The following is a 20374-nucleotide window of genomic DNA, read 5'->3' as shown; positions in this document are numbered from 1 at the left end:
ACTGAGATTGTATGTATGATTACTGGGGCCTACTAGGCTGGATTTTTTATCTATTCTGTGTGGAACCAGAAGTGCATTAAAGCTATGTCTGGTCACAGATGTCCTAACGAAAAATAACTGAATCTTTAACTTACTGAGATCTTGATTAGTAGGAAGGCCTAGTTGACTGGGATCCAGTGATGATTGAGGATACATTCTCCATTGGACTTATTTAGCCAGCATTGACCTTTCTCTGGACAACTACTTTTTCTTCACTAGGTCTTTTAAGTGAGCTCCAGTATTAAAAGGATGTGGGGTACCGCTTATGCTCAGTATCACCTTTTGATGGATAGTGTTTTCGCATTTAATCTCATTTTCAGAGCCATAGTATTGAGGGTGCTGGGAAAGTGGAACAAAGGGTATAACTTTCTTGCAAACTCAAGGTTGGTTGGGACCTTGCTACTGCTCTGACTTTCTGTAGTTAGGCAAAAGATCCTTTCAGGTATTTGTAGAGCCAGGTCAGTGTGTGCTTTATTCTATTCCAAATACTGAAGGATTCTTTCCCCTTTTTTATGTAGCATAGCACAGTTCAGTAAAATAGTATATTAAAGAAATGTCAGGAAGCACATTTAAAGTGCTCTATTGTTTTTTGGAATTGTTTCACATGAAAAAGCAGTGAAATGGGAAAATGGAATTCTTTTTACAGTAAGAATATTTTGAATAGCCCATTAAATGCATATTTATTTTGTGAAATCAGTGCAATCCATACCCTTCCTTTGAGCTCATCCACCACAAGAATCCTTGCCTTCAAGGAACTTTCATTGTCTACCCGTGGAGAAAAGATTTTAAAAATGAAACAGTTCAAGGCAGCATATGATTTTGTACTAGAAGGATGGATACTTAAGTGCTATCAAACTGTAAAAAGCAGGGTGGCTCAAGGACTTGTGTAGGCCTTAGAGCTGGAACTTGAAGGATAGACAGAATTTGAGGAAGTGGTATAGTACCCTAAGTATGAGGAACAGCATGAGCAAAAGTTTAGAAAAAGGAAGCATAGCTAATGGGAAGAGTATGTTAGGGTTAGAGCAAAGTGGCCAAATAATGGAGAGAAGGTTCATTCAGGGAGAACAGGCCCAAAATGGGGATAGGCTCTAAAGTTGGCTGTTTTGGAGAAAAAACATTCTGAAGCATTTTTTTTTTGAGGGGAGAAGGCAGAGCAATTGGGGTTAAGTGACTTGCCCAAGGTCACACAGCTAGTTAAATGTTGAGTATCTGAGACTGGATTTGAACTCAGGTCGTCCTGACTCTAGGGCTGGTACTCTATTCACTGTGCCACCTAGCTGCCCCCTTGAAGCATTTTTAAAGGAGGGGAGAGTTTCTGTAAACTTCTCTTAGTGAGTATGAAATATTTGAAATTGAAAATGAAATGAAAACCCCAACATGAAGCCTTCTAAAGGTTTTGAAAGGTGGTTATTTTGGTAATTGTCTCCTTTCCAGCTCTGCAATAGTACAGTAGTTTTTGGAGTGTTCCAGGGAGAGGCTTGACCCACTAAGAACAAAACCCTTCTATATAAGTTGTCATTTCCTGGGCATGCCATATGCCCAGTTTGTTAGTGATTTAAACCAATATCTTATTTTACTATCTGTGTTAATCTTGCATTTCTCATTATTTTGCAGCAAATCCCAGATGTTTCTCCAACAGGAAGATATACCACCCTGGTGCCATTGATATTTATCTTAACAGTTGCAGGAATCAAAGAGATTATAGAAGATTATGTAAGTTAACTTTTGATCACCGAAAGAAACATGTTCTCAGATCATTGAATTGGATGTCAGAAGATCTTTAGAATACTTGATGTATTTTTAAGACTGAAATAGTTTAGAATTAGTATAGTTATGTTTGTAGCTGATAAAGATTGATATCTGATAGCTAAAGAAATTGAAATATATAACATCTTTATTTATATAGAAAAGCATTTGAACAAGATCATCTTCATCAGCATAGAAATTGTGACAATATAATTAAGGAGATAATACATACATGTGAGAACTCATGAAAGGAAACAGATAAATGAATACCAACTAAGTACTTTATGAGAGTGGAGGTTCCAACTTTAGTCTTATTTCAGTGGTTCCTTGCTGCTGGCCTTATGAATGGGAAATGCCCAATGTGATTCTTATTTCATTTTTCTCCCATATTTTGCTTGCTTTCCTGTGTGCCTGGTATAATTTTATAAGTCCCCATTTCCCTTCTTTTACCTTGTTTTCTATAATACGTACCTGATTTTTATGCAGGTGTATTATCAGATGTTATCCACATTTTTTTTCCCTTGTGGAAAAAGCTTTATACAACAGGGGTATATTTTTGACCATGTTCACAAAAACTGGAAAAGAAAGTCTCTTGTCATTTAGAATGCTGGCTACTGGGGCGGCCAGGTAGCACAGCGAGTAGGAGCACCGGCTCCAGTGTTGGGATGACCTGGATCAAGTCTGGGCTCAGATACTCAGCACCACACCCAGAAATAACTGGGTGTGTAACCTTGAGCAAGTTACTTGACCCCAATTGCTTAAAAAAAAAAAAAGAATGCTGGCTACCTACTCTATCCCATGGTTCTTACATTTTCTAGTGTTTACTACTTCTAATTTAGATCAGTACTTTAAGAATTCATGATTTATCCATGCAGATACTCTTCTACACATATAAAGCATTTGCCATGCCTTAGTAAATAGTTTAATGACATCACGTGGACCAAAAAACAAAATCACCAGGTGGCAAATAGGGCTAACCTCCCAGTGAAAAGTCCATTGCTGGATTTGTAGTCTAAGAACCAGAATTTGAATCCTGACTCTGATATTTATTGCCCAAGTCATTTTAATGTTTCTGGGTCTCAGTTTCTTCATCTGTGATATGGGGAGGAGGGAGGTGGACTTAATAGCCCCTAAAATCCATTGTGACTGTATATCTAGAGTTGTAAACCCTCCGATGAGGCTCTTAGAAGTTAAAACTGGCCCTCTAGTGGACACAGATCAGTGTTGGGCCTGTATTCCAAGCTTTTTCAGTTTGGTAGAACATTGCGGAGCAATAACTGCTGCCATAGCCTGTAAGAACCCAGGGTCACTTTTGTACCATGATGAAGTATCAGAAAAGGACACGAAAGGAGAAGAAAACCATATAAGAGCAAGAAATGCTTAAATTAAGTTCCTTTCTTAATTGTAAAACTAAGTTTCCTGTTCTTCATACTTTGTTCCATTATGACTTATTGTGCTACTAGATACTAGCTTACTATTAATATTTATTTAATATTAATAATATAATTTATTTAATAGAATTTAGTATATTTTTAATATATTTTTCTTTGGGTTATTCTATAACAGAAACGTCACAAAGCTGACAACACAGTTAACCGAAAGAAAACAGTAGGTAAGCTAACTTTTCTGCTTTAAAATCCACAGTAGAAATGTTCATGTACAAAATTACCAGAAGGATTTAAGAAATGAATTACTGGCTAATATTTTGGTATTTTATAGTAGGAGAAAAGTCAGCACAAGTTTGATTAAATAAAGGAATGTAATTAAAAACAAAGGTAGCACAGTGAGTAGAGTGCTGAGCCTTGATTCAGGAAGAATTATCTCCCTGAGTTCAAATCTGGCCTCAGTTACTTACTAGGAGTGTGCCCTTGAGCAAGTCAATTAACCCTGTTTACCTCAGTTTTCCTCATCTGTAAAATGAACTGGAGAAGGAAATGGCAACCAAATGTTTGCCAAAAAAACCCTAAATAGGGTCACAGAGAGTTGAATACAATTGAAACAAGTATCAACAAAAAGCAAATAAAAATATAATTATGTTAATTATTCTGTTCTTCTAGTATTTGATTTATTCTACTTAGAATAATTGAATAATGAAAAAGTGGGGAGGAGTACAATTTTCAGGAAATAGTTAAAAAAAAAAAAAGCAAAAATACCAGAAGTCTGATATATCTTTATTGTCTTAAAAAAAGTACTCTCATCTATCCTGTAGTTTAAAATTTATTTCTTGGGGAGGCTAAGTTGCGCAGTGAAGTAAGAGCGCTGGCCCCAGAGTTAGAAGGACCTGGGATCGGTTCCGGCCTCAGATACTTAATACCCCCCCCTCCCCAACTGGCTGTGTAACTTTGAGCAAGTTACATAACACCCAATTGCTTTAAAACAACAACAACAACCGTATTTCTTGTTATTTGCAGGATATTAGCTTGGTTTTCCACCCTATGTGTTTTTCTGACTTTTTTTTTTTTAAGCAATTGGGGTTAAGTAACTTGCTCAAGGTTACACAGCCAGTTGTTTTGGGTGGGTGTTAAGTATCTGAGGCTGGAACCAATCCCGGGTCTCCTGACTCTGGGGCCAGAGCTTTTATTCACTGTGCCACCTGGCCCATCCCCTGATTTTTTTTTCTTTTTAAGACTGAAAGTGCAAAAAAAAAAAAGAGTGAGTTCAGAAACAAGTTAAAGAAAGCCATTCAGGGATGGCTAGGTGGCGCAGTGAATAGAGCACCGTCCCTGGAGTCAGGAGTACCTGAGTTCCAATCTGGCCTCAGACACTTAACAAACAAAAAAAAAACCTAGCTGTGTGACCTTGGGCGAGTCACTTAACCCCAATTGCCCTCCAAAAAGCAAAAAACAAAACAAAAAACAAGACTGAAAATGAAGAATATAGGTTTTCCATTCCCTCTGTAGGACCACTGCTTTTTTTTTTTCAATTTGGATATAATATTTTTGTCATGTTTCTAAGTTTATAATCTGGTCTTTGCCATGATACAGAGAGGGTTAAAATACCCCAAAGATAATTGACATGAATTTAATTAGTTTTTGTAGAAATGCTCTTTGGTTACTTGAGGTATACCTCCATATTATGGCAGAATTAATATGGAACTATTTTCTTTTCAGTGTTAAGAAATGGCATGTGGCAGAACATTATTTGGAAAGAGGTAAAGACTAATTTAAAGATGATGTAGCAATTATTGTTTGGAGATTGTTCATTTTAGGTGAAGATTGTTCATTGAAAAGCAAAAGTTTATTGTCTTAAATATGGATTATGTCTGTGATCGTTAGTTGTACTTAAGTTTTGAATTACCCAGGAAAATTAGAGGAAATAAGTAGATTGAATGTATGTACTGTTTTCTAGAATATTCTAAAATACATGGAATAATGTAGCATACTATGTAGTGGAATGTAGGTCAGAAGAGAGCAGTTATGAATTTTCTGTGCTTAATTTTTCTCATAGTCTCTGAACCATGTAAACAACTTCATATTTAGATACCAAGTAAAAAGATTGTTTCTCCCTTCTCTTCCTTACCTGTTCACTAACCCCCAAGAGAATAAATTTGATCTCTTCTAAATGTATACAAAGTTCTCTTAATTCTTTCTTTTATTTCTAAATGACTTTTTTTTAACCTCACTTTTTTGGGATAAATGTAAACACTGAACATGAGAAAATCATAGAATATGAGAAATATGAGAAAATCATAGAATCGAGGTTGGAAAGTTATCTGCTTTCTGACTCAAGGCAGGACTAAGTCTAAAAAGATTCTGTTATTCGTCATCTTAAGAGGTTTGGAGAAAGTCTCTTGGCAACTAGTTTGAAGGTTTAGAATAATTTTTTTTGGTTAGGATTATTACTAAAGTGGGACAATACGGTGCCTAGTGTCTCTTTGTAACCTGACCTCCAGGTAGCAGGGAATGAAGTTTGCACAGTCTGTGAATCCTTTTTCTTCATACCAAAAATTTTAAAGTGTGATGCTTACCTTCCTTTCAAAAGGAAAAAAATTATGGAGGATGCTTGAAATAATTTTATAGCTTTTAAATAAATATACCTTTAAAACACATTTAAACATGAATTTTATAGCAGACAACTTATTACATCAAGATGTAAGAACTGCAAAATATTAAAAATATCTACCCCCTCCTCCATTTGCATCTCTATAAGAACAACTTGGAATTTTACGGAATGTCTCCCTCACCCCCCCCCACATTAAAAAAATGTGTCGTGTAGAAGACTGAAACATTTTGAGCAGACTATGATGTTAGATACTACAGAGCTTTTGGTTACTCAGTTCTAACAGATTTGCTTCTTGGCCGTGTACAAATATACTCAAAAGTTGGCCAGTGTCATCTGGTGGGGTCGTTAATATATTATAACGAAGTTTCACTGTGGCATCACTTGGTCATTTGCCCTTGTATAATTTTCTCAGTGCATCTGGTTGCCCTCTCATGTTGTAATGCGCTTTTAAACCTGGTTTTACAAAATGACTGTAGGTAACATTTGCCTTGATATCAAAATTTTGGCTAAGCATCCATAAAAGCTTATCTCTGCAGGAGGTAAGGGGCCCTGCTTGGGAACATTGAAATGCCTCTATCTGAAAGTCTTATCTTTGGCACATCTTCAAAAGCTTTTTGGAGATGTTTTTATGTGATTAGTTGATACAATTAATCTCTTTTTGTTTTTCCTATTTTCATACTGTTACATCTGTATTCCTCATTAAACAGGTGGCTGTTGGAGATGTTGTGAAGGTCACCAATGGGCAATATCTTCCAGCAGACTTGATCCTTATCTCTTCCAGGTCAGTGTGAATTGACACTTTTATACTGAATTAAAATTTCAGGAGATCTTGAAAGTTAAACTTAAATGCATAATGCTACCCACACTTTCCTTTGTCCTCATTTTGTGACTTTTCTTTCACCCCACTTATACCTGGGTCTCATAGCTCTACCACATGTTTTTGTTCTTTCCTTATCTTTGCTTTTGGTTCATCTCTGTTGTGTTATCTTATTTCCTTAATTTGCATAGTTTTAACTGTTTTGGATGGAATACAGGTTAGTATTCTTGTTTAATAGATGAAGAAACTGAATCATGGAGAGAGGTGAAGTTGATTTGCTTAAAGTTATACAGCAGGTTAGCGACAAAGCCAGGACCTTCAGGATGTAGTTCTCTTCCTGTCCCACTTGTGAAAGAATGCAGGAATTGGAGCTAACTTCATTGTGTTTGGGGCTGGGGGGAGGGGGGGGGGAAGGCGGGGCGTTGATTTTACTCCAGGCAAAAGGATCTCTCTTTATGTGCCCAGATAATCTGAGGTACTGAAAATTTTGGGTCATTGCTACCCTATATCTCTCTGTAGACCCAAGCCTTTGCCAGCATGAGAACAGCTTTGACTGTTCACCCCTTTGTTCCTCTATACTTGTTACCCTTGACTTAAACAAAGATTTAGCTATCGACAAACAAGATTTAAATCTTTCTTCAGGAAAAAAAAAACATAAATGTATTCTTCAGAGTGCTCTAAACTTTACTCACTAGTAGGACTAGGACCTAACTCATTGGATCTAGTGAGTAGAACAATATGGTTAAATACCCTAATCCAAGTCAGTTTCATCCTAAGTCCAGTCTGGAATTTAGACTCAGTTTCATGGAGATAGGATTCCATCATTAAGCAAGAGAAATGCACCATATGCTTTTTACCCTCCCAAAGTGTCCCAGGGGATGCCTTAGCCTCTACCCTTCTTGCTAGTGAAGAGTCAATGAGAACTGTTCATCCCCATTATGAGTGAGTATACAGTAAGTATTTGTTGAATTGTATTGACCCAATTAAGGATTTCCAAGAATCTATAGAAGGGCTAGGAAAAATGTGTTCTCCAGTCTCCTGGAATGGGGATGGTTATAGGATAGCTTCAAGACTAATCCCTTCTCCAGCCAACCACAACAGTATGAAGGGGTGAGGGTGAGGGCATCTCCTACCAGTGATAATTTTGAAGAAGTAGCTGTTTCCTGGTTTGGGGGAAATACAAGGGGATATCTAGGGCATATGGCATATGCATTACTCTACATATAGCCTGATGGTTAAGAGAGCTATTTTTGTATTGTGATAATAAAATTCATATAAGAATGATTACATTAAAATAATAATAGATACCAGTTATATTCCCTTTTAGGTTGAAAATCTTTTATAATTCAGTCATAACTCAGAGACATAGCAAAAAAATATTGAGAGCCACTACTCTATTTTTCTTCTTCTTTATAAAAAAAATTATTTATTTATTTTTAATTTACAACATTCAGTTCCACAATCCCTTGAATTTCAAATTTTCTCCTCCTCCTTTTCCTCCCCCCTCCCTCCCCATGGCCTCTTGCAATTAAATATAGGATCTACAAATACCTTCACATTAAACATTAGTCAAGTTGGAAAGAAGGATTATAAACAATGGAGTGAACAATGAGAAAGAAGAAACGAAACAAAACAAAAGAGAGAGATCAAGTAGTTTGCTTCAATCTGCATTCAGACTCTGTAGTTCTTTCTCTGAATGGAGCCACCACTCTATTTGAAAAGATGTCAACAACCTTAAGAAATGTGGTCCTAGATAGATCACTTTGGTCTCTTTGTACCTTAGTTTCCTCATCTCTAAAATAACAACAAAATTGGCCTTATGCATCTCACAAGTAATTTTGAGGACAAAATTAGGAAATAAGTATAAAAACACTTTGAAAGTAAAATCAGCACTAATCCATAGTACAGTGATGGTGATATGGTCTTGTCCAGTACCATGCAGAATGGTTACTGTGTTGAGTGACAAGTTCTAAAGTATTTTCCTATCAGAACATGGAGATATCTTAAACACTAGGCCCCTGTAAGCACATTTTTGTGACTCTTTGAAATCATTGGAGGCCAATGCCTGCATCCTGTAGGGAGATTTCTCAAGTGTCTTTATCAGAGTAAAAGATTGAGGTTTGTAACTGAGTCTAGTGACTTCAGGAAATGAGTTATGTTGTCTCTGTTTAGAGAAGATGATGTCTCAATGTTGTAAAATGGCCTTTTAACAAATAAAAAAGAGGAGGAACTTAGGAAGAGCTTTTTTTTGGAAGTAAACTTGAGTTGTGAATGATGAAAAGAACAGTGTTTGTATTCTTTTGAAAGAAACTGTGGAATAAGAAAACCTCAAGAATAAAGTTAAAAAAAACAGGAGGAAGATATGACTCTATTGTTGAATAGTAGAGAATTTGTGGGTTTTGTCTGGTCTTTCTAGATTGTGAACAATGGCTCCTCAGTTTCTTTGGTTTTTTTTTTAGCTTATACCTTATGATTAAGCCCTCCTCCCCTCTCTGTCAATATTAATTCTTTCCTGGAGACAGGTTATTCAAAAAGGAGCACACAGCATCAGCATTGGTCTCCCATTGTCTTGTCGAAGAGAAGATCTCTGTAAAAGTGTAGAGTTAGCATTCACAGCTGCCCCTAATTATGTAGACCATAAGTCTAATAAATATTGCTATTACTACTAAATATTTATTCTTTTTTGAATATGGGTTACTCATGTGTTTGTACGCTATAGTGTCTTATCTTTGGGCCTAGGAATCAAGGAGAAAAGTAAGATTTTAAGGTCTTATAGATTAAAATGGGGAAAGAAGTATCATAGTAGAAAAAAATGTTAATAGTGTTTATTGTGATGGTGGACTGACCCAGTTTGGAGTAACTTTTTGGCTCTGTGCCTGCAAAGATGTGAAGTGGAGAGTAGCTACTCTGAGAAATAAATTGTTAGAAAAAAAGACTTTGTTTTGAGTTTCTTAAAATTAAATATATTTTTTTTGTGGGCTGCAAATTAAAATGGTTTGACAGGGGATATTTTATAGTATGATAGTAACTCTTGAATGTTGGTAGATATCAAGTGTGAAGAAAATTTACATATGAGTACTTCCATATAGATACATTAGTCAGTTATAGTCTTGGAAGAGTATATAGATTATATGGAGAGATTTATTTAATATTGATTTTCTTTACTTTGCTTTTTTAGTGAACCTCAGGCAATGTGCTATGTTGAAACATCTAATCTGGATGGGGAGACCAATCTCAAAATTCGGCAGGTAAAGTCACCTTTTTAGTTTTTGTATTTTTTTTGAGTCTACATGTTCAGATCCAATATGCAGGTAAACCATTTACCTTTCAAATGTATGTTAGAGAACCTTCCAGACTGTATGCTAAACCTAGTCAGACATTTTGAAAAATATATGCTTTAGGTAACGTAGGGAATTGGGTGAGAATATAGTTGGGTTAAGACATTCACCATAGCTGCTAAAGGGGAGAACAAAAAAACACCTCATAAATAATTATACTATTAAGTGTAAGTCAGCAGTTCTCTTTCTCTGTTTTTTTCAAACAAGGATAGCATAGACCCTTTTCCGAGTGCTCTTCCTGGATCCTTGTCTGAGAAGTTGTCTGGAAGTTTTGGCAATACAGAAAATCAGTGAGCAGAGCCACAGGATGGAGATAATGGGCCCCAAGGGGCCTCATCTCCTCTGTTGTGTTAGTCTGTGGTTCTAAAGAGAGGATTGGGGTTATGAAATAGAGGATTTTCTGTGTTTTTTTTTTCCAAAGGTATTCCTAGTCATACTCTTCTGAATATACAAAGAATAGGGAAGAAGATTGTAGAAGAGATTACAAATTTCTGTAATTTCCATTTTTAGAAAATGAAATATGCATACAGTTTAAAAAGATAGTAGCAAAATTTACCCATTCTATAACAGAAATATGAGTGTGTATGTTTATTTCTGTATGTAAAAAGGTGCTAAAAATCGTATGCTTATGTTTTTGCTTGTTGATCTTTTTAATGTGAATTAGAGATGTTCTGCTTTGCTAGATTTATTGACTTTTGAATTATCTTTTTGGTTCTGATTTCTAGAGTTTGGCTCAGACAGCTAACCTGACTTCAAGGGAACAGTTGATAAAAGTATCTGGAAGAATAGAATGTGAAGGTCCTAACCGGCACCTTTATGACTTCACTGGAAACTTGTATTTAGATGGTAACAGGTATCACTTTTCTTCCTCAAGAGTTTTTCCCCTGATGCATGTTGGTAATCCTGGATCTTCAGAGCAGGTGGCAAAAAATTATTTTGGTTAGCATAATTGTTACAGATGGCTTTTGTCTCTAAACCTCCTAATCAAAAAGAACTATAAAATTTAAAAATTTGTTCAGTACAATATTATTTGGTAAAATATTATTATAGGATGATTCTAAATAGGGTAGAATCACTACCACTTTTAACATATTTTGAGGGAATTCTTCTTGACAGGGAATATGCTAATTTTTATGTGTAGGTTTAAAACTCTGACTTGCCTTTAGAAAAATAACTTGTGCCCTTCCTCCCCAAAATAATAGGGTCAGAAAAAACAAACCCAATCTTTTGTCATTTTACTTAGTTGGTCAACAAGCATTTACTAAATGCTTACTGTATTTCAGGCATGATGCTAAGTGCTGGTTATACAAAGAAAGGCAAAAGCACAGCTTGTTCTCAAGGAGCTTACTTGCAAATGAGGGAGACTGGAATATTGTACATAGAAGACATGTACAATATCAATGAAAGATAATCTTAGAGAGAAGGTAGAACAGTGGGAGGGATCCTGAGAAAAGTGATATTTGAGCTGAGTCTTAAAGAAAGTCAGGGCAACCAGGAACTGGAGATGAAGAAGGAAAGCATTGGAGATGGGGCCGGCTTGGGGGGGACAGGGGATGGGAAGCTACTGCAAAGCAAGGCATCAGCACAGAGGGAGAGAGCTGTCTGAAGAAGCCAGAAGGAAACCAGTGGTGATGGATTATAGAGTGTGTGGAGGGGAGTGAAGTGTAAAAAGAGTTGAAAGATAGGAAGGGGCCAGGTTGGGAAAGATTTTAAAAGCCAAAAAGAGGATTTCATATTTGATAATCTTATAGGTAATAGGGAGTCACTGGAGTTTATTAGAGTAGAGGGGGTGAGAGAAGTGACATAATCAAACCTAAGCTTTAGCAAAAACACTTTAAAAGCTGAATGGGGGTTGACCTGGATTGAGGAGAGACTTGGGACAGGGAGACAGAGCAGAAGACTTTTGAAGTACCAGGTGTAAGGTGATGAGGGTATACACCAAGATGGTAGCTGTATTGAGTAGATAGAAGGGCATGTATACAAAATTCATATGAGTGTGATTATTTTAAAAATAGGAGTAGAGATATCATGAAGATAGAACAGAAAAAACTTGGCAGATTGGTTGTGTGGAGTGAGTACAAGTGAAAAGACAAGGTGACAATGAGGATGTGAGCCTAGGTGATGGGGAGGATGGTGGTACCCTTGACGGTAATAGGGAGGTTTGGAAGAGGGGAGGTTGGATGGTGGAGAATGGGTTCTGTTGACCAGCCATCTTAGAAAGTACTAGTGTATTTTGAGTCTAGTTGATACATACAAGGGCTTTATACTTGGTTATACATTATTTCCTATGTAGTAAGTACTAGCTTTTAAATGAACAGGATAAATAAATCTTTGAAAATTAAGTAAAATGTTAACTTTAATACCAAAGAAGAAGAAGTTACTGTGGCTGTTTTGTATAGTGGCAGAAGTTAATTAGGAACTACTCATTGTAGGAAGCTTAGTAGAGAAAAGAACTGGGATATAGAAATGGTATTCTTGGAAAATTATGGTTTTGAAGGGATATGGGAACAAATTAGATGGTGAGTGAAGTGGCTAGTTGACATTGACAGAATTCCTTTTTCAAAGCAACGTTTTGTTTATTGGCAGTAAAATTTTAGATTAAGGAATGGGAAACAATTTGTTTTTCCTTTTAGTACCTGTTGTCTGCATTGTGTTTTCATTGTTGTATTTTGGCGGCATTTCCATAATTTGTTTCAGGATGGTGTTTGGTGTCTGGTGCTCCTGTCTTCTCTCCTCTGCCTTGCCTGTTCATGTATCTGCTGCTTTAGGCTTCTATGGCACCGCCTTTTAGATTGTTCAGCTGAGCTGGTGCTGTAAAGGAGGCAGTTGGGAGAAACAACACTAACATTAACCTGAGGGGCTGAAGTTGTCTTCTTTTGGGTCCCCTGACTTGCTGTAGACCACAGCTCTTTTAAAAAGATAAATTGGGAATGAAGTTGTTATGTGGCTCCTATGTCACCTTTGCAATGTTATTATACATTTTCTGAAATGAAAAGTGATTACCAAGTGAACAAAAAAGGTCTTATTGACTTAGCAGTGACACTTTTAGCATGGATTCCAGCACAGCCTCTACTAAGAAACAACCTTCCTTCCCAACCTCATAGATTCGTAAGAATTCACCGTCACTATAGGGAAAGTTGATGATTTAAAAAAAAACCAAAACTTTATTTTTACACTGTCTTAAGAATAAGCAATCTTGGCAAAAAGCCATCTTAAAGTGAACTTTTGTTTTTTTCTATGAAATGGTTAAACTGGACTAAAAAAATATTGATGTGTATTGGTTCAAGGAGAAAGTATATGCCATCATATTGTGAAAACAGTGGAAAAAAACCTTTGCCAATATATCATTAAATATAAATTTTATTTTTTCTTATTTTTAGTTCAGTTTCAGTTGGGCCTGACCAGATCTTACTAAGAGGTGCCCAGCTTAGAAATACTCAGTGGGTCTTTGGCATAGTTGTATACACTGGACACGACACCAAGCTCATGCAGGTAAAGCCTTTCTGTGCCATCATGATGCTATTCTTCATCATTGTTTCCTTTTTCTCTCTGTCTGTCCATGAGGGGAAGAGACAAGTATAGGATCTAGATCATGCCTGAGATTCCAACCCTATTTAGCTACCTTACATTAACCTTTCCATCCTTCTTTTGTGGGTAGGCAAAATTCTTTCTCTTTGGTCTTTTTCTGTTAAAAAAAAAAGAGTGGGGGGGGGGCGGCCAGGTAGCACAGCAAGTAAGAGCACCAGCCCCAGAGTCGGGATGACCTGGGATTGAATCCAGGGTCAGACACTTAGCACCCACCCAGAAACACCTGGCCGTCTAACCTTGAGCAAGTTACTTAACCCCAATTGCTTAGGGGTGGCCAGGTGGTGCAGTGAGTAAGAGCACTGGCCCCAGAGTTGGGATGACCTGGGATCGAATCTGGGCTTAGATACTTAGCACCACACCCAGAAATAACTGGCCATGTAACCTTGAGCAAGTTACTTAACTCCAATTGCTTAAAAAAAAGATTGGGGGGGAAGGATCTCACATAAAATATAATTGCCCTACAGGTTCTGAGCTTTGGGGGTTAGTGATTGATATCAATTCCCTTTTTGTCATTTCCCACCCTCACCTATTTGAGTTTTAGAACAAATTCATGTTTTGAAGGACATTTTAATTATTTTCTAGTGAGCTGCTTTCATTACATATGTCAAAAAGAAAACATCAGGAACCTTCCCTGAGCAAACTCTTTAGTCTGTCTAACTTATATTGGCCTTATTTTTTTTGTGTGCCTAGACATTCATGGTTCCCCTCTGCCAGGGACTTTGCAAATTCTGGTTGAATCAGTGCTTTATGCTGTTCTTCAGAGCTTCCCCCTTTTGAGAGTACTTGAAGGCCCTCTTGCCCTGGAGAGAGACTTCTGTTAGAGGGAATAACTGAAGATATTTCTGTCCTTTTTAAAAATTACATTTGAAGAATTCATACCAATTTCAAAATAAAGTTACATTTTGCTCAGTAGTCTTAATGTTATGGAAATAAAAGTACCAGTCATTCTGTACCTATTACACATTATTTCAATTGACAGGATCAGAGTAGGTTGTTTATACATAAAGGATGATAGATTGAGAGCTAGAAGAGACTTTGATTGTCACCTTGAGCAATCCTCACCTTTTATAGATGAGGAAACTGAGGTCCAGAGAGGTGTAGTAGATTGTCTAAGCTCACGCAGAATTTGAATCTAGGCCATTTGACTTCAAATCAAACACTTGTTTCACAGTGCTGTACCAGTCTCTTAGGTCCTGAGGGATCACTTTGTGTTTTCCAGAAGACCATGAATATTTTGACTTCATCTTTCTTGAATGCTTTTTGTAGCTAATGTTGAATGTTAATCCTGGAGCACTCAGCCAGTTAGAATGGAAGGGTGATAAGCCATAATTTTGGTCTCATTCTGCCTTCACTATTTTGGTTTTTTTCCCCCATATTAGGCACTCAATAAATGCTTGTTGATTGATGACTGATTGAATGGACTTTGGGTAGGACAGCCAGGTTTAAAGTTTCATATTCATGATTATCACCTGATCATTCTTCTGAATTGAAGCTGAACCACTGTCAAACTAAGTAGCAACTGATTATATTTATGGTGTTCCCTAAATATTTTCATCTTGGAGTTTTTGTATTATAGAACTATGTAGCTGTTCCCTAAAGGATCCTAGATCCTGAACCACCTCCAACACATTTAGGAGCCTTATGAGGTCTTCTCACCTTTCATATGTGCATTCCATCAACATCTTATGGGATTTGGCCACTACTGTTTTCTTTCAATTTCCTGGGTTGTCTGCCAATGCAGGCTTTTGAAGAAGACTGTAGGTTTTCTTTGCTTCCATTTTTTTCCCTCTGTTCCATACTAAGAGGCCACCAATGATTAGGTGTTTTGAAAGACTAACTATATGTCATTATGAGCCAACGTGTACCTACTCCCCCCCCCCACACACACGCATGAGGTCTGTTTCTATGAGTAACAAGGGTTCTTAGGGTAAAATCTTAGTCTGTGGTGTGAGTTAAAAGACACTGTCCAGCTTAGTCATTTTCCAGATTCTTCATTCTGATACCTGACTACCATGTTTTGGGAAAGTCTCCTTCCATTAATTCCTAGGGAGAGGGTTTTCTCTCCCTGAACCCTCAAAGCCATCTGTTCTTGGATTTCCCCTTTCTCTGTGTTCTGGTCCTCAGAAAGTTTCTCATTATCATTGTGCTGTATCGTGGTTAGTCAACCTGAAACACCATTCTCTGATCTGGTCTTTCCTGGCTGGCTTAGATAGTGGTGTTTAAATTATCTTTTCTACTTATATTACGCAAGAACTTTGGATTCTGTGACCCAGACCCAGAGGCCTCTTTGTGCCTAGGTCCCAATGCCAACTTGCCTCCCTGACTTTCTGGCTCCCAAACCAAAATAGATCTTTAGTTTTAAACAGATCCCTTCTTGTGGTGATGTTCTAGTTGAGTAGTGTCAAACTCAAATAGAAATGGAAACTATAGGTAAGGATCCCTGTGGGTCATATACTGACCTAGGAAACCATTTATTAACATGATCTGTGTTTTATTGTATTTTTATTTAACTTGTAAAATGTTTCCCAAATATGTTTTAATCTGGTTCAGGCCACACTGGAGAGTGTTGTGGCTAGCATGCCTCCCAAGGACTACTTGCTTGACATCTCTACTCTGGAAATTCTTTGTTGGTCCATTTGAAATTACAGGCATAGCCTAGGACAAGTGTTTATTGGGTACCTTTGCTTGCCCTTAGGTGGGAGAACCAATCATCCCCTTAGGTTGTAGCTCAATAGCTCAGATTTGGGTCCTTTCCCCTTTTGGAGGAGATTATAAAGAATTTGTTTCAGCCATTGAAAACTGCATGAGCCAGAGCAATATTTGCTATATTCTATATGCTCTTCTACCTCCAATAATTGTGCAAAGTTTCATGCTATAAAAAAAAGCCACTGATGCAGCAAAATGTAGGTAATTTTATAGGTTACAGCTTACACTTCTATAGCAACAGATGGAAAAGAAAACCTAATTTAAGTGTTTCACATTTAATCTAATCTATTTATCTGCCAGATTGTACGTAGTTCAATAATAAAGGATATGCACTTTATCATGTATTGTTTTGGGCTTTATTTGTATAGCTTTTTACAAGGCCTTTGCTTATTTTCATGGTTTCAAACTATAGTAGTTGAAAATACCCAAAACATGTGCATGCAGAATTCTCTGCATCTTAAGGGCAAAAAAGACAAAAATAGAGTTCACTAAAGACAGATAAAGGATCGAACTTAACTAAAGGCCATCCTGTTTATGAAATAATATTTATAGTAAGTACTTGTGCTACTTGACCACTGAGCGGAAATATGACTGCTTTGGAGTGCTTATTTTTTATTCTTTTTGCTTTTATATTGCTGGCTCACTGCCCCCCTAGAACTTCTCTTGTGGCATGTTAAGCCTAGACTTTTCCTTTAGGCTGAACTTTCTTTTAATTGAAATAATAGATAGACTGAGTTAATGAGATTATTTTTTCTTAAAGCAATCTCCTAAATTCTTTATAATGTCTGATGGACCTTCATTCTTATAACTCTACAGATTCTGTAAATTTCATCTAGTTCTGTGGACATAGAATATTTAACCTCCTTTCTTTGGAAGACTTACCTAAAATTAGAACTCAGTTACATAGAAAGTATAGTTTTTTCTTTTTGTAAAGAGCTTTATAGCAGTTTCTATAATGCTGATGGGAATTTCACATTTAAAGCTCATTCCTTGATATTGCTGATAGACTCCAGAGTTTTTGTTTCCATAAAATGCAGATATTATTAAAACCAGAGGGTTTTTTTTGGGGGGGGAGGGAGAGTAATTACTACAGTATTCTTAGGTGGATTTTTTTCCAGCAGCCCAGGTGAAAGAAAGCTTTGCATAACCCTGTTAACTGGAAAGAATCCAACCACTGGAAAAGATCAAAAGTCAATAAATTAATGGGATCATGGAAATGAGCTCATTGCCAAAGTATATTTATTTTTCCTGCCTATCCATTCACTGAGTGTTTATTAAAATTTTGATAAGGCAGTCATGGACTGTCAAATTTACAGCATTTGTTTAAAAAAAAAATGGAGCCCTTGTGTGAGGGATACTGCTGTGAGACCAGATGTGGATGTGCAATACTATAGAGTAGAGGTTAGGAGGGAGGGATGGATTAATCACAGATCTACTTCATCTAATGAATTTCCTTTTCTTGTCTCTGGGGCCTTTTTTTTTTCTTTCTAAATATAAGGTAAATGCCAGGGTTTGAGAGGCTACACTTTTAGGGAAATGAAATGTGAAAAGAGTCTCTAGACAAAGGGAAATGTGGCTATAGTGTACATTCATTGCAAGGACTTTTAATTCCAGAGGGGATTGTCATCTTGGCACTTGAACAATCCAAATACAAAGAGCCATATTTATGGTTCCACCAACTGAGCTCAGATACACATCTTGTGGCTGTAGGGTATAAGCAGATCTCATGCTATTTGCAAATGAGTTCCCCTTCATTCTCATCCTAGATGATTTTCATTTTTGATGACTATCTTTTTTATTTTTTCAAGGCTCTTAGATTTGTCTCTTCCACTGGAACAATTAAGGCAGATAAGAGTATAATAACAAAAGAAAGAGCTGATATGCACCCACCCAATTCAAACCATCTTTGTAAGATTTTGAAGCCCCAGAATGCTTTTGTGTGTGCACACGTATGCACCCATAAACATATAATGTATATGTGTAACTTGTAACTGGCACTCAGAGCTCCTCCAATCTATCTTCAATCTGTCTTCAGTTTACCTTCAGTCTGCCTTCTAGCATATCAGTTAGTAAAAGGTTTTTTTTTTTTTAGCAAATCTCTTATCTTCAGTATTCACAACCTGCCCATGCTTTTTTAAAGTTCTAATCCTTTCTTCATACTGTTGTTTTGTCTCTTGCTTCTGCTTATTAGATTTTATGCTCATCATTCTTGACTGAACCCAAGCGCCCCCCTCTTGTGTAAGAGCTTCTTCGTCCCTGCCCATATTGCACTCTTGAGTACTTGTTGTCTCATTCATTTGGTCACATAATCACATACAGCTTCACATCTGTTGACTGTGTTATGTTTATGTCTTTTCTTCCACTTAGATTAGCATTGTGGAGGGGAGGGCCTGCGGGGAAGGAAGATGCAGGGAACATAAGCTATTGTCCCCCTTAGATTCAGTAGAGGAAGGCACTTGAAGTATTTGTTGTAGGGGGAAAAACAAAGCCTCTGATATTCCTTTGTACATAGTCAGCCCATAATATCTTTTAGATTCAATCTAACATCTTTCAGGAATTGGTTTTGTGTTTCCAAGATGACTCTTTGTATCACAAAATTTAACATTGAAAAGTAGGGTTGGAATCTGGTGGGGGAGGGCATATATCCTGACCAAAAGGTGGTCAGAGAGTGACCTTCAGGTCTGAAATAATGGTAGGAAAGACAACATTAGGTTGAGGATCAGTGAAACTGATTACTAAGTCAAAAAATTTCATAATACCCAGTTCAATTTAGTAAACATTTATTAAACACCTTCTAGTCACTATGCGAAGTGCTGAAAATACAAAAGGAGGCAAAAGATATCCCTCCCCTCAAGGAGCTTACAATCTAAAGATAGCCTTTTATTCAGGAATTGCTCCCCTCTCCCACCATACTTGTATGCTATGTGAACACTGACTTTTTGTGCTATTGTTTAGAATTCAACTAAAGCACCTCTCAAGAGATCCAATGTTGAGAAAGTGACCAATGTGCAAATTCTGGTTTTGTTCTGCATTCTACTGGTCATGGCCCTGGTGAGTTCTGTGGGTGCATTGCTGTGGAACCGAACCCATGAAAACACAAGCTGGTATTTTAGCGAAATAGGTAAGTTTCAGAGAACAGGGCAGAGAAACACTATTTTTTTAAACTCATAACTGTTTTCAGTGAGTTGAAGGGCTTGTTTTGGCTATTAACTTTCTTCCATTAAATAAGGGAAATATCTCTAGCCAGTAAATGTTTGAAAATGGGAGTTTAGCACTTTTAGAAACAAGATACACAAGTTTTAAAAGTTTTCCTGGGGACTTGTTTTCCTGTTAGCATTCTCTCTTTGGCAATGACATAGCTTGCTCACATTCCAGGGGAAGGATGAAAGAGCAAGATCAAAAGGTGATAAAGATGACGTTGTTGAATAGTCAGATTAATGTCCTGTCAATTAAAAAAAATTTTAAGAGAAACTCTTGGATTAAAAACTGGCTTTCTTTTGTACAGTACTGTTGTTTGCAGGGTAAACTGTTAAAATGTTCTTTATGCTTGTCTCCATCCTTTCATCTGAGGAACTCAAACTATTCAAACAGCTCTCAAGGGTACACTTGTTAGGTTGCCATTTCCAAGGGAAGGACCCAAGTTTCAGGAGGACATTGGTTGCAGTTTGAATCAGAATCCAAGATTTCAGATTGTCATAATCTGGTTTCTTAAACTCCATTGCTTCTCTAGTCTTGATTTTAGGTCGTCAGTCTATATTTAAAATTGCAAAACCATTATGTAAAACAAAACCAAAAATAAAATGGTATCCTTTGTATAATTTGATGTGGCTAAAAAGAAAAGACCATTCTAGTTTAAAAGAGGAATAAATGTATAGAAAAGTCACTCTGTAGATTCTTTTAGTGGTTCTGTTTATACATATGTACTTAGCTGTAAAATGTGTTAGATTCTGGGTAATGTATAGCATTGACACTATCTTGGGATACAGGCCTTGGGAAAAAAAATAAATGGCAATGAAATTGTTTGGACTATTTCTTTCTAGTAGCTGCATGATTTACTGTGGAAGAACTGTCCTCTGCTGTCCCACTTAATGCACTCTGTCTTATTAACAGAGATGTTATCTTTATGGTGAGGGCTGCA

The 20374-nt window shown here is 36.9% G+C and overlaps 1 protein-coding gene across 1 annotated transcript in view; it reads left to right on the top strand.

Moving 5' to 3' along the window:
* The window catches only part of ATP8A2 (ATPase phospholipid transporting 8A2), a 784050-nt gene that overhangs the window by 220778 nt on the left and 542898 nt on the right, over positions 1 to 20374 (top strand). The window contains 8 exon segments of the mRNA XM_069080803.1: positions 1654 to 1752; positions 3352 to 3397; positions 4896 to 4936; positions 6495 to 6568; positions 9783 to 9852; positions 10668 to 10795; positions 13323 to 13434; positions 19192 to 19357. Of these exon segments, the coding sequence (XP_068936904.1) occupies positions 1654 to 1752; positions 3352 to 3397; positions 4896 to 4936; positions 6495 to 6568; positions 9783 to 9852; positions 10668 to 10795; positions 13323 to 13434; positions 19192 to 19357 (736 nt within the window).

This window comes from Petaurus breviceps, unplaced genomic scaffold, assembly GCF_028583685.1.
Source record: "Petaurus breviceps papuanus isolate PSGF00001 unplaced genomic scaffold, PetGlider_PUasm1.0 91133, whole genome shotgun sequence".
Taxonomy (NCBI): Eukaryota; Metazoa; Chordata; class Mammalia; order Diprotodontia; family Petauridae; genus Petaurus; species Petaurus breviceps.
Note: the sequence above shows the minus strand (reverse complement) of the source record. Positions and strands in the feature narration are given on the sequence as shown.